The sequence below is a fragment of the Trypanosoma equiperdum genome (assembly GCF_001457755.1).
Source record: "Trypanosoma equiperdum strain OVI genome assembly, contig: ctg_1258, whole genome shotgun sequence".
NCBI classification, from domain to species: Eukaryota; Euglenozoa; class Kinetoplastea; order Trypanosomatida; family Trypanosomatidae; genus Trypanosoma; species Trypanosoma equiperdum.
Genome location: NW_027123236.1, coordinates 54,699 through 68,071, shown reverse-complemented (window position 1 = coordinate 68,071; position 13,373 = coordinate 54,699). Strand labels below are relative to the sequence as shown.

General features: G+C 49.1%; 6 protein-coding genes across 6 annotated transcripts; 1 reads left to right on the top strand and 5 right to left on the bottom strand.

The window, feature by feature from the left end:
* Window positions 1–57: 57 nt before the first annotated feature.
* On the top strand, window positions 58–948 carry TEOVI_000622300 (serine/threonine kinase, putative; the record flags this gene model as incomplete). Its single annotated transcript, XM_067220925.1, has 1 exon — window positions 58–948. One exon carries the CDS (start codon window positions 58–60, stop codon window positions 946–948), a length of 891 nt encoding a protein of 296 aa, XP_067077026.1.
* A 2,963-nt stretch (window positions 949–3,911) lies between these two features.
* On the bottom strand, window positions 3,912–5,579 carry TEOVI_000622200 (uncharacterized protein; the record flags this gene model as incomplete). The annotated part of the gene is made up of 1 exon (XM_067220924.1): window positions 3,912–5,579. One exon carries the CDS (start codon window positions 5,577–5,579, stop codon window positions 3,912–3,914), a length of 1,668 nt encoding a protein of 555 aa, XP_067077025.1.
* Window positions 5,580–6,489: 910 nt separating this feature from the next.
* Window positions 6,490–9,978, bottom strand: TEOVI_000622100 (uncharacterized protein; the record flags this gene model as incomplete). Its single annotated transcript, XM_067220923.1, has 1 exon — window positions 6,490–9,978. One exon carries the CDS (start codon window positions 9,976–9,978, stop codon window positions 6,490–6,492), a length of 3,489 nt encoding a protein of 1,162 aa, XP_067077024.1.
* A 282-nt stretch (window positions 9,979–10,260) lies between these two features.
* TEOVI_000622000 (uncharacterized protein) lies at window positions 10,261–11,505 on the bottom strand (the record flags this gene model as incomplete). Its single annotated transcript, XM_067220922.1, has 1 exon — window positions 10,261–11,505. One exon carries the CDS (start codon window positions 11,503–11,505, stop codon window positions 10,261–10,263), a length of 1,245 nt encoding a protein of 414 aa, XP_067077023.1.
* A 313-nt stretch (window positions 11,506–11,818) lies between these two features.
* TEOVI_000621900 (uncharacterized protein) lies at window positions 11,819–12,547 on the bottom strand (the record flags this gene model as incomplete). The annotated part of the gene is made up of 1 exon (XM_067220921.1): window positions 11,819–12,547. The coding sequence occupies one exon, from the start codon at window positions 12,545–12,547 to the stop codon at window positions 11,819–11,821; it is 729 nt and encodes a 242-aa protein (XP_067077022.1).
* A 350-nt stretch (window positions 12,548–12,897) lies between these two features.
* On the bottom strand, window positions 12,898–13,146 carry TEOVI_000621800 (uncharacterized protein; the record flags this gene model as incomplete). The annotated part of the gene is made up of 1 exon (XM_067220920.1): window positions 12,898–13,146. The coding sequence occupies one exon, from the start codon at window positions 13,144–13,146 to the stop codon at window positions 12,898–12,900; it is 249 nt and encodes an 82-aa protein (XP_067077021.1).
* Window positions 13,147–13,373: the final 227 nt, after the last annotated feature.

The following is a 13,373-nucleotide window of genomic DNA, read 5'->3' as shown; positions in this document are numbered from 1 at the left end:
ATATATATATATATATATATATATTTTGATACCTGCGCGTTTGATATAATTACCGTCATGAGAGGTACGAAACGCATTGGGCGTTATGAACTTGGAAAAACGCTCGGATCCGGAAACTTCTCAAAGGTAAAGATTGGCCGTGATGTGGAAACTGGAAAAGAATGGGCCATTAAAATTATAGACAAGGAACAACTCGTACGGGAGCGGATGGAAGAGCAACTCAAACGAGAGATTGCAGTAATGAAGGTGTTGCGCCAACCGAATGTTATCGAGCTTCGAGAGGTTATGCAAACAACCAACCACATTTACATTGTACTGGAACTCGTTACTGGTGGGGAGTTGTTTGATAAAATCGCAGCAGCAAAGCGTTTTGATGAAAATACTGCACGTCACTACTTCCATCAACTCATTGCAGGTGTTCACTATTGTCATAGCCAAGGTATTGCCCACCGCGATCTTAAGCCTGAAAACCTGCTGCTTGACTCGGATGATACACTGAAGATAAGCGACTTTGGTCTCAGCCATTTGCATAATGGAAATGCAGGTGGACAAGGGACGATGTTGCAAACCGTTTGCGGCACTCCAAATTATGTGGCTCCTGAAGTACTGAAGGAACGCGGCTACGACGGTGTGATGGCTGATGTGTGGAGCTGCGGTGTGGTGCTGTTTGTGATGCTTGCGGGATATCTTCCTTTTGATGACGAGAATGTTAATGCTCTCTTTACCAAAATTGAGCGAGGGGAGTATCGCATGTCACGTCACTTTTCACCTAACGCTCGAAGTCTTATTTCGCGCATGCTAACCGTAGACCCGCGGCGTCGAATAACAGTTGCGGAGATTACCCAACATCCATGGTTTGTGGAAGGCGGGAACCAAACGGTGCCGAACACTCATCAGGTGGTTCATGTATCGGATGAAGAGGTGCAAAATGCGGTACAAACCGTCTAGGGAGACTTTACACCCGCATATAATCGTCATTGACATTGCCTTCATTTACTTGATTATCATTCCTCCGAAGGCTTGTCTTCAAGTTCCTTTTCGATATGTGTTTGGTTGAATGTGTTTCAACGGTTTTTTTGTATTTCTTCTCTCCTCCCCCCCTCTTTTTAAAATGATGAAGTGCGGTAGAGTTTTTTTTTCTTTTTTCCCTCAATATATTAATTGTGGCGGTGTGCGTGTGTGCGTGTGTGCGTGTGTGTGTGTGTGCGTTGTGTTTGTCAACGCTCCCACGGCTGCGATTTATTGTTTTTTTTTGTATGGTGCGAGTAGAAGAATGAGAAAAAGGGGGAAAATTTTTTTGAGTTGTTAGGTTTCTTTGAACAACGTTGTGATCCCCCATTTTTTCCCATTTTTTCCCCTTTTGTTTCCATTTTCAGTTTTTTTTCCTTTTCCACCTGTTTTGTGTACGCGTGTGCGGGTGCATATCTTTGTTTGTGTTTCTGTTGATCCTTTCCGCGTTTGTTTTGTTGTTATTTTCCTCTTTTTTTTTTTTTGCTCCCTCCTCCTTTTTACCTTTATTTTAGCTCACTTTTTATTTTTCTCTCTCTCTCTCTCTCTCTCTCTTTCTTTCTCTCTTTTCGCTTGAAACTTTACCTCAACCTCCACCTCCTTATTAATCTCTTTTCTTTCTCCGGGTACCTACGCTAGGTTTAACGCGGACTCTTTTGTTTGACACTCACTTTACCCTTGTACTTTCCTTCCTAACTTTCACCAACTGTTAACTTCCTCTAAGCAAACTTGTTACCTCTAGTCTAGTGATGATTTGATTACAAAATTGTGAAGAAAAATCAGGATAAGAAGTAAAGAAAGAAGTGAAGACGGTAGAGAAATACGTAGCATACAATGTGTTCACGTTGACAAACGGCAAAGTGCTGTGTAAAAGTAAGCGATCAAAAATAGAACCATTCGTAATGTCACACCTTGGCACAGCAGTAATGCACACACAACACGCAGAGTATGGCGGAGAAAGAAGTGTGCGGTTCGGAAAGGTATACGTGTATGGGGAGGGAAGGAGGGAGGAAAAGAAAATGTGTGTGTGTGTGTGTGTGTGTGTATTTGTGTATAGTAAATATATACGTGAAGGCGTTTAACCTTACTACTGAATTCCAAGAGAGAAAGAACAAATTTCCCGATCACAAGGGTTGCCCAACATTAGCGTACCTGACTAAAGTTGCCAGTAGGACTCAGATTCTGGGGACAAAGCGGATACTTCCCTGGACGCTAGGGAATAAAACTATAAAATTTGTTTTTGTTTTTGTTTTATTTCCCCCCTCCTCCTCCTCCTCCTCCTCCTTTCCACCACCCCACTACTCCTCCCTTTTTTCCTTTTCCCTTTTCATCGTCACTTGGCTCCCGCTTCACACGCCTTCTTCTTTATCTCACTAAATGACTACCGAAACGCAGCCATTACAGGTGGTAAACCTTTAAAAAGGGAATTGACAGTAAATATTAAGAAAAGAAGAGGGAAATAGAGGGATTAGAACGGGAATTGAGCTTAGTAATATTGGAAACAAGTGACATGAAGAAAGGAAACAAAGCAAACAAAAAGAAAATATGATACCGAAGGAAGGATATATATATATATATATATATATATATTTATATATATTAATAAGACAACACCAGCACCGACAGCAAAAACAGATAAACAAACAAACAAACAAAAGGAGCCCATCTCCATTTTTCTTCCCCTTAAAATACCAAAAGATGAACATTCACAGATGACATCGAATGGTTAACGATAACCGCAGCCAGTGAATCCGCGTCTGGATGAGGAGGAATGGCAAGCACTTCTTCTGGTGCAGTAGTCAGCTGTAACGTGCCTTCACCTCTTTTTTCCACCACACGCAGTGAATTAGCGGCACGATGGCCAACATCTCCATTACATCAAGTAAACTCTTTCATCGAAGCAGCATCCATCGATGTTGAGTAGATGGAGCGAAGTAAATACAAAAGAGGATTAAGGGAGGATGTGATGGAGGAGGGGGAGGGGGAAGAAAAAAGAAACTCATCACTCACCCCCCTCATTCCGAAAAGAGAAGAATTATCAAACTGGATCCGCTTGTAACGGAACAGCTGACGGCCCCTCACATGTATGGGTCCCTTCCCCACCATTTTCACCCATTCTCTTTGTTTTGTTCTGTTTTGCTCCTATCTGACTTCTTCACACCAACTTAACGCATCACAGCCGCCACCACATTTCAAACAATAAAAACATATACTTTTTATGTACATCTTCTTTTCACCTTAATTTACCATTTCTATCACTTTCTTTTTTTCACGGAAAATATCTTCCTCTTTCTTTTGCGCCACTACTTGGATACCGTTGGTCCAAACACGTACGCACATTTCGTTTAGCCTCCGGTCGTCGCCACCATCCGTTACGCTACTTTTTTAGAGTTACACGTACAAATATGCGTTTGCGTGTCTACATGCATGTATGTACTTGGAGGGAGGGAGGGAGAGCAACGTGTTAACCAATGAGAATAGTTAGATAAAACAAGCACACATACACACATAAACCATCAAAGAGCAGAATTTCGTTAGTTGCCCTTGTTTTGTTCCGTTTCAGTTCAACGCTGTCTCTTCCAGTTCACTTTGTTTTTGATATATCCCCACTTCTTGTACTCAATCGAAGAGTTCGTCACACACACACAAACACACACACACACACCTACTCGTATGCACATGTATAAGGGTTATTAATATCCCCACCCGTATACAGAGAAACGGATATATGTATATGTATATATATTTGCGGCAACCAAAACCCCACAACAACAAAAAAAAAATGTCTGCAAACAAGTAACACTAAGCGGTTCCTACGATATGTGTGGCAAGACCACACGGCCGGTGCCTCTCCCTTCGAACAGTGCCTCCTCACTGACTAATCTCGCATTGCTTCCACACAATCACTTTCCGTACACCACAGTGCCTCTAAGCCAGATGAGCCACGACGGCTTCGGACCGCTAGAATTCTCTACCTGTACGACCAGCAGCAGAATCAACAACAGGTCACACACGTTCCTGAAGATGAGCAAAACCACTGTCACGATCCCGTTGTATCGCAGTGGGTCGAATATGGAGAAACAGGAGTACGTGATGGACAGCATAATGAGTGATGCACCCATCAAGTAGGCTCGTCGGAACTTTTGCTTTGCGGTGATATTACCGATGTTTTGAAGGCACCTCACGCCACATATCATCCATACTAATAGCAGTATGACGTCACTGAACAAAAAAATCGTGGTAAAGGAACGTGGGGGGTGAAGGCGTTGTGCTGGAGTCGCTGAACGGTTCACCCAGCAGATCGCCGTTTCAGATATGGGTTCATGACAGGCCTGCACATCTTCGAAAGAGGCCGCGACGGCGAGATAGACGACCAGTGTGAAGGTTATGATCCACATCAAAAGCACAAGGCGCAGCTTCAACACAGCATCCCATAAAACTAACCGTTTCCACCTGTGAACCAGGGGGCCGCACTTGTCCGTAGCTCTAGTAACCTCATCATCAGTGCCAAATGTCGGCAGAGGACCCCCAGTCAGCCAATTGCGCACGAAACAGAGTTTCCTTTTGAAGCTATTTGGGGGCTTTCTCGTTGCTGAACTTGCCCCACCACTAATGTGCACACTCACAAGAGTTTGCTGGTTGAGCGGCACTGTGTAAGACTCGGCTTCCCTGACGGATGCCGCACCAGATCTTATCCCACATTCTTCATTGTTATGAACGCGGCTCGGCGGGAAACTGCTGCTGTTCATGTTTACCCGCGAGCCTCGTGGAAATTGGGAGGCTGGATTCGCTCCCGAATCACGAAAGTGCACTGAAGAGGATGAGAAAGGGCCGTCCATGAAGCTATCAGTATCGCTAACTGACAAGGAAGGCTTCAACTGAATGTGGATATCACTCGGCATCACGACACCCCCCTCATGCAAGTACCCTGGACCCACACCATTCTCACATGGGGAATAGGTATGAGTGTTGTTCCATTCTGCAGGAGCTGCCGCAGAATGCAACCTCGAGTTATCATCACGATTAGTCCTAGAGGGGAGATGACTGCGGCTCCCATTAAATGATATGTGAGGCTCGCGGAAGCTGTCACTGCCCGCGGAGCGACCCATCTCCACGGCCCCATGAATGCAGTTTAATATGGGGACAACCGCTTCTCTCCCGCTGTGCAATTCATCTAGTTCAATATCGGCCCCATCGCATTCCCTTGTTTCACACCTTCTGCGTCCTTTGGATGAAAGCACGGCACCCGGCGTGGATATGATGATACAATACAGCAAAATGGCTACCTGACGCAGAGTGTGTCTACCTAGGGCGTAAAAGCAGAACTCAGGCGTAAACCGCCACACGTTTGCTGGGAAAAGCAATCCAAGCTCACCGATAAGCGCGTAACATATTGCCCAAGCCCCTAGCACCACTAACAAAATAGCTTTCATCATATGCAACGGAGCAGCGAAAGGGTGATCCCTATCTTCAAGCATCGCGCCAACTCGAGAGAAGGGCAACACCGACGCCGCTAGCCATAACCCAACGAAGAGAGCTCCAATGCAAAAGTCACCGGTGGCATGGATCATAGCCCAAAGCAGTGTTCCAAAAAAAAAATAAATAAATAAACAAGGGAAGCCAACCAGGATCGAAGAGTTACCCTGTATACGCACTGTTGCGAGCGTTTATTCGGGCAGATTTGGTAGCTCCGCGTCTAATCTTCCCTTTCCTGCTTCGCCGCGGCAGCCTATTAACCTCTTTACAGTCGCCTTCCTGTTTCCCAATCTTTTAGTGGCCAACCCTGAACCCAAGTCCCAATATTCCTTTGGTGTCACTGCCACTAACGCGGTTCCCGTTAGGTCTCCTCGCCTTCCCTTCTCCCCTTAACTTTAACTGCTCTGCCGCTGTAATTCCCCCTCTTTTTTTTTTTTTTGAAAAAAACTAACTTTTGGGAGGGGGCCGCTTCCCTCAGCAAGGCCTCGGGGGAGCACACGTAACCTTCTGTGCTGCACGAACCCCCCACTCACCACGTGGGTGCGAGCGTACTCCCTCTGCCCCTACCTAAGCAGGCTGTGGTATATATATCGGTGCACAATCAAGCGTGCAGCACCGACAGGGTGAGGGAGTAGAAGCCTGCTCCTAATTAGAATCAATCCATCACAAGAAGAGAGTGGTAAGTTTAATGAGACAAGCCGGCGCGCGATGTACGGGGGAAAAAGAAAACAACAACAACAGAGAAGCGAATGTGTATACCAGGGAGGGAGAATGTGAACTCTGTGACAGCTTACAGGTTATTCAATTTGGCACACAGTGATGACGACAAAGGCATGCATATGTGTGCGCCAAGTAGGGAGCGGTCTACGTAGCCTTTCCGTCGGAAATCGAATACCCCCGTGCGGATGTGTCCCCACGCGGTGAAATGAATGACATATCAACTTTTTGTCGCAGCATCAAAAATTAAAGGAGTACCCACATGACGGAGCCTCAGTAATACTTCCCCTAACCGGAGTCGCCACGTCCTATTAGTAGAACGTCGCTGAAGGAGTTCACAACTGCGTGAAACAGGAGTTTAGTGGGTATCGCCTCGAGAGTTAGGTGACTGCACTGCATCAGTTTGTCCAGAAGTAGAAGCTCCGAAAAGACTGCAGATGCCTGGTGGAACTGGAGATCTGCCTCCTTCTCTTGGCGCCCCTCCACTCCTCCTTCGCTGCATCCCTTTCCGCACCGTTGTTGAGATGGGTGCGCCGGTGCGTGTGTGCACTCCTCCCCCACAGACGGTGCGGGAGTTTCGTCCAATTGCTCAATGCCATTTGCGCTGCTCGCAACGACCGCCTTCTGCCGGCGCACACCAGCCAGAAAGGAGGGAAGACGGCGCAAATTGCATTCCAACATCCACAACAACGTATCGACATTCATCCTCGCCTTACCCCAGAGTAGCGCGACGGTGTGGTGGAGAACAACCTGCATGAGAACTTCAACTGAAACAGCGCGCCCATCATCAGCTAGGTACGGGAAAGTCGAAGCAGATGCTTCCCCACTCTCTTCCATCATCTGGGCCTGTGGTTGAGTAAAAAATTTAGCTGAATTCAGCGGAGCTGTGGGCGCTAGTGGAAGATACGTGTTCGGTATAGACCGCGAGGTAACCACCTCCCGCTTGCGATAGCGTTGGTGTGGTTGCGGCGAGAGCCGCTTCGAACGTCCGCCGGTATTTGTGTTCCCGTCATCACGACATTTCCCGGTAGACACAGCTCCTGCCCCGCCCCTCTGCCTCTCTTTCGACCGCTCAATCCTCGCCCTCAGTAACCAACGTTGGTGTTTCTCCGCGTTTAATCGACTTTCAATGGCATCACGGTTCGCAGCCAACCAAGCTCGTGCGTCTCCTGGTGTGCCACCCGGCGTAAGCACAGTAGCCTCAAAGTCGCCAGCCCCGTCCTTTCGTCTGCAATCACGGCCACTCCCAAACAACGTCTTCCGACCCAGTGCGTTAAACTTACCGTTTCCTTTCTCCCCATGCCTATCTTTACTCTCAGAACCAGCTTTGGCATCTTCCGGTACCGCGGCCCCTCGCGAGTTTACTTCATTGTATCCGGCTACAAGCTCGCGGTAGAGCTGATGCGGCGATGTGCTCGTTAGCGTAACACCAGCTTTAAGCGGCTTCATACTTGTGAACCACGGCGCTTGGTCAGTTAAGAGGCTGCAGCAGTCGCGGTCAAAGGAGTGGACACCCTGCCGGGCTCGTCGGTTCGCCGCCTCCACAATGGGGGCGCTAAGAAACGGAAAGACTAGACCAACAGGTGCACCCCCAACAGACCACAGGTACGAAGCGGCGGCGAGCTCCTCACATATTGGGCATGCATCTCCCCATGAACAGTACACACTGTACGAGTGTGTATCCCTTTCTCTCGACCCAGCAATCTCAAGAGGGACCGTTGGTGAGGGTGACGTATTGTTCAACGTCGAAATGGAAGTAGGTGTCCTCGAAGTTACATCCGGTTGTGTAGAGGGTGCGCTGCGCTCACAACTGACTCCCGCATGATGTGTGTCGAAGCCAAACGAAGCTGACTGGCGAAGGCCCTCCAGTAACATCATACAGATCGCTGAGGCCGGAATGATTCTGATTGATGCCGCCGAGCAAACTGCGGCCGGCACGGTTGAAATGCGCAGCGGCAACTGAGATGGCTGCGGACGGCACGGTCTCGTTATTTTATCTTCTGGCACGTGTGGAGCTCCCGATGCGGGAGAAATGTCACAATGAGTGAAAATAACTGTGAGCTCTGTATCTATCGTCAACACACCACATGCTCGAAGGAACTCTACCGCCTCGACGACCAAAATGTCGCAGTCGGCAATATGACTCTGCTCCTCGGCTGCAGCACCGGAAGTATTCGTGCTACTGTTTGTCACATATGTATAAGATCCATGCTGCTGGGACTTAGTCACGTGACGAGTCTGCGAGGTGCCAGCAAAAGTGCGCTCCAGTTCACGGTACAGTGTACCCACTCGCAGTGGTGGTGGGAGGGTTGTGATAGCCGCCCATATGGCGGAAAGGGGTAAAAGCTGCGCAGCTCGTCGGCCGACGGCTTCTCCGTAGGGCTTCGCGAGCCTCTCGACAAAGCTGTCATCCTCAATTGTGACTATATAGTTTGAATTGAGTCGTGCGTTGGCGAACGCCGGGCAACGCTTAGTTGCGCGATAGCCGGCAAGCAACTCCACTGGCAAGCCAAAAAGATCTCGTATAGTAAACCCAGTTGTTATACCATAATTAGCCCTTGACTCACCAAGTCCAATTGTGTTGGCACTGCTCTTACAGTCAATTTTGGACGAATGTAGAAGAGCTTTCGGAGGATTGGTGGTGGTGGGGGAGGCGTTTCCAGTGGAGTTGGTGGGACCTTTCGACGTTGCAGCCATGATAGAGCATACAAGTTGAGTGATTTCTTTGCATAGTGACAAATCGTCACGTTCCGAAAGTCGCTCATACATTTCCAAATCTGACGGAGGATGCAAAGCGGTGTTTCCTCCCGTGACGTTATTCGGTCCAGAAAAAGCGGCAGAGTTCTTCAAACTCTCGCTTTCATCCTTGTCGCCGCACGTTCTCCAAGTACGTAGGTACCCTTCCATCTTGTGTAGCTGGCACGTCACGTAACGCGTCCGGAGTTCCTCCCGGAGAAGTACGTTCATGAATATCTGCACAAAATTAGTTATGCGACCATCGTCGCAGTCAGGACGGCTCATCGCAACTACGAGAACAACACGGGCCGGGTCGGGTGTCGCAAAATTCTCGTTATCCCTCTGGCCTGCTAGAAATTTCACACGCTGTGCACTATCCGCTTGACGTTGCGAATCCACCTCTCTGTCATCAGTGGGATCCGCGTTTGACTCGCGGGGAGGTCGCAAACTGGTCAACGCCACCTGGTGCGACTTCGTGGATCCTGGAAGAAAAGGATATATGAGAAATGTGACTCCGGCAAACTGAATCGTCGTACATGCGACAAAACCGGCTCGAAGTAAGTGGAGTAATACTGCTGTTTCTATTCCCACGCATGTAACACTTCCACCTCCCTTTATACTACCGTTGCCACGATCATTCGAGTTAGTTGCCCCGCTTCGACACCCAGACAAATCCGCATTGGAGTTGGATGACAGCATACTGGTAGTTAAGCGTGGAGCTTCATCGTCAGCATCGTCGGCTTTGCATTTTGTACTCGGCGAAGCCGTAGCTACGGCGGCCATTGATAAGGTCCTGCGGGCACTGCGTGGTTTACACCTTACACCCCCGGTTGAGGGCGCCTGCGGCCGATTAGTGGAAGTACCACTAGATGTGATAATGTCGGCTTGTGTACACGGATTTTCATTGGTGACAGCCGCTGAAACAACACCAGTCGTGGTGGTATTGTTGTCCAGGTTTATAGTGAACGGATTGGTGAACGGGTAGCGAAACAGTAGCTTTTCTTCAGCGAAAAGGAACACAACAGCTGCTCGGTCAGCCATCAGGACGAGCCCCCGAAGCCGGGCTTACGCAGACGTTGTGTACTGCGGTGATAAGTGATGTCATCAACGTGAAAAGAAAAGGGAAGATGGCGTTGCAAACATGTGAACGTCACAGTGTTGCTATGAAAATATGAGGCGCGCAAGTTATAACCGAGTAGTTAAGTTACAGGGTGTCACATCACAACCGCATAAAAATAGATTGAGATGAATTCAACTGTGAGAGAATAACAACCATTACGCAGGCACAAATAGAAGAAAAAAAAAGAGTATTTTGAGCGGGTATTAATTCTTATTCTCTGCCATTTTTTCCTGCACACGCGCCCGCACTTCCTCCGGTTGTCTGGAGGATACACACAGCCACTCTGCTACGGTGTCAGAGACGTCCTTGAACTTGCGTGTTTGCTCCGCTAGCCGTTTCAGTTGCGTGATAAGCTTATCAGTTTTCTCTTGCTGTTGCTGCCGTTTGGCACGTTCCTCCACTAGCTCCTTCTCCGCTCGTCGCAATGCAGTTCCTTGAGACTCTGCCTTTATGTTCCATTGCTCCTGTTGAGCTAGGTGGTCAGCGGCGGCGCGCTTCTGCGCTTGGAGGAGACGTTGAAGTTCATTGTTCTTGCTGTTCAAATGCTTGCGTAAAGCGACGAGCCGTCTCTCCTGGTCTTCCACCAACTTCGCCTGTCGGTCATGCTTATCGGAACCGTATCCGTTACCCACCGTCCTGTATGTAAAGTCATCATCGTCAGAATCATTATCAACCCCATCTCCGACATCGCCCACCTCAGAGCGCAATCGTTTTGTGGCTCCAAGAGTAACGCCGCTTGAGGGTTGCAAAGCCGTCTCCCCGTTCCCTTTACGATGTACTTTCACAGCCTCTACAAAACGATGAATGTCCTTAACGTTTCGCGCTACAACCTCTGCATAACTTGTGGAGGAAAGGGGAATATTCGAGTTTAGGCACTTAGCCACATACGACCGTACGTAAACTGTGTGTTCCTCTGCCGTAAAGGGCTCATTGGACACGTATTTCGCGCTAAGAAGGTCTGCCACATCCCCAAAGTTAATCTGAAGCAACCAACTGGACAGGTGTGCCGCCGTACCGACATCATTGGCGTTAGTCGCTGTGGTTTGCTGGTTTTCTGGCACTACTCGAGGATGTGGTACGATTGTCATGACGCTCCCCAGGCGATAATACTGCTGTTTATTCTTCGTCGATTCACTTGACTGAGCGGCTGGGCGAATATGTTCGTTATCGTGGATAAGTAATTGCTGCTTACTTTTAGGTATGGACACACGCACCAACGTATCAGTCGTCAGAGAGCGTACATGTGCGCTAGTGAGAAAGGTATGCCACAAAGCCACGATGGCGTTCCGGTCCGATGATTCGGTGCTAATACTATTATTACCGACCCCACCATCAACGGAGCCTGGCATCTTGCTGTGCGATTCCACGATGGTCGCAAGGGCTAAAAGCTCACCTAACTCATCACGGCGTAGCTGGCACTGAGACGCCAGTGCGTAGTTGGTGGACATGAGCAACTTTCCCGCAACCAACAGTAGCAAAGAAAGCTCAACCCGACGCAGGCACTAAAAAACGGGAAAGGCTAAGTCTTTCCCACCTCCCTTCTACCACCTAACTTCAAAATTAGTAGAACAAAGGAGAAACACCAATCGGAGCTGCGTGCCTTCACGCACCAAACGCACGTTAAGGTGGCAAAACAAGGCAAACACCAAAGCCCCGGTGGTACGACAAAGGGAGGGGGAGGGAGTAAGAAAAACATAACCTCAATTGTTGTATCATGCTACAAATTATAAGCTTCGGCTAGTTCTCGTGCTCCCAACTTTCCTAACGTAGCTCGGATATGGGACGTGCCTGACTGGGTGGTGTGTAGAAGAGTCTCCCTATAATCCACAATGTCATAAAGAGGCCAACGGCAAGGATCACCACATGTACGAGAGAGTCCGCCCCACCACGGTCTCGCATGTTGACAAAATACCGAACGAACCAATTCGGCGCCAAGCGAGCGAGCACGTTCGTGCGCTCGTAGGGTAACTCGACATCAGCGTTTTCCTCTTCGAACTGACGCTGCCACTCCTTCACTCGCTGTTTCTTCACCGAATCCCGTTCGTTAAAAACGCCAGCGTAGGGGTCATCATCTTGCACCTCGCGGAAGTCCTTCAATCGTCGGTAGAACCGTCTGTCTGGTCCCGCAGAATCGCGCACCTTCGGTCCCTCATACCGCCTGCGTCGTTGGCGTTCGTCCTTGTAGCGACCACTCTTGAGTGTTTCCGGGAACTTCCACGGAGTAGGGGACTCCCCGCAAGCCCTGTCAGGGAATCCGCAATTACTGTTGGTGACGCTCATGCCCGCCACTTTGATTGGGTTGCACGAGGCGCGCGAGCCTCCCTTCCCTTTGGGTGGTTTGCGGATGCTGTCGTAAGGAGAGTACGCGAAGAACCGCAGCGCGTACAAACAACAACAGCCACGGACCAACACCGCCATCGGCGCCGATGGCTGCACTAAGGCACGAGAGCACCGCAGTCCGCCGTGCCGGGCAATGCCAGCGGCTGACATAACCCTTAAAGCTTGTATACAAATCGCATATGAACCGAAGGAGTCCAAGGTACGCGTGACTGCTCATCAGTATTTCAGCACAAGTCTTTTTCTCCCACCACCTTATTAGAGACTTCACTCTTCCTTCGCCCTCCGTTAAACACGGGAGAGTGAAGAGGAAGAAAGTTTTAACGAATGGACAAAGTACGCGAAACACACTTAAACTGTAGTCCATCGCTGAGTTTGGACTGAATGGCCTCGCATGGGACCAACTTTCCCCGCAGACATCATAGTAAGCCAACCGACGACAACAAAGGTTCCTAACATATGTACACGTACATACACGTATATATGAAGAAACACGAAGATCTCTACTGTTTCGACCCCGAATCACAGATCGTTTTTTGCTTAAGCTCCTTCGCACGAGCATCTACGCACGCCCTTAGCGCTCGTCTCTCCTCGGCACAAAGGCCTTGTGACAAGTTGCGGTTGATCTGCCCCGACTCTACACATCGGCCGTAGGCGGCTACCTCATCACGGCACCTGGTGAAACAGTGGCCGTAATTGCTGCGCAGGGCCCGTTTGATCACAAAGTCAGAAACGTAGAAATTACCCTCCATACGTCTGTTCTAGCTCGCCGCTATCAAACACGAAACCCGACCCTTAAGGGACAGCCGCTGTTACGCGTGAAGAAGCGTTATCACCTTTAGAAAAACGAAAAGAGAGGAAAACAATCGTTGGAGTTTCGGAAAGGGGCCCAGTCCCGTCCTGGTGGTGCTGCCCCTGCAAACCGCATGACATTACCCGTGATTCGGGTCCGCGACACCGTACAGAAGCTGTGACATGG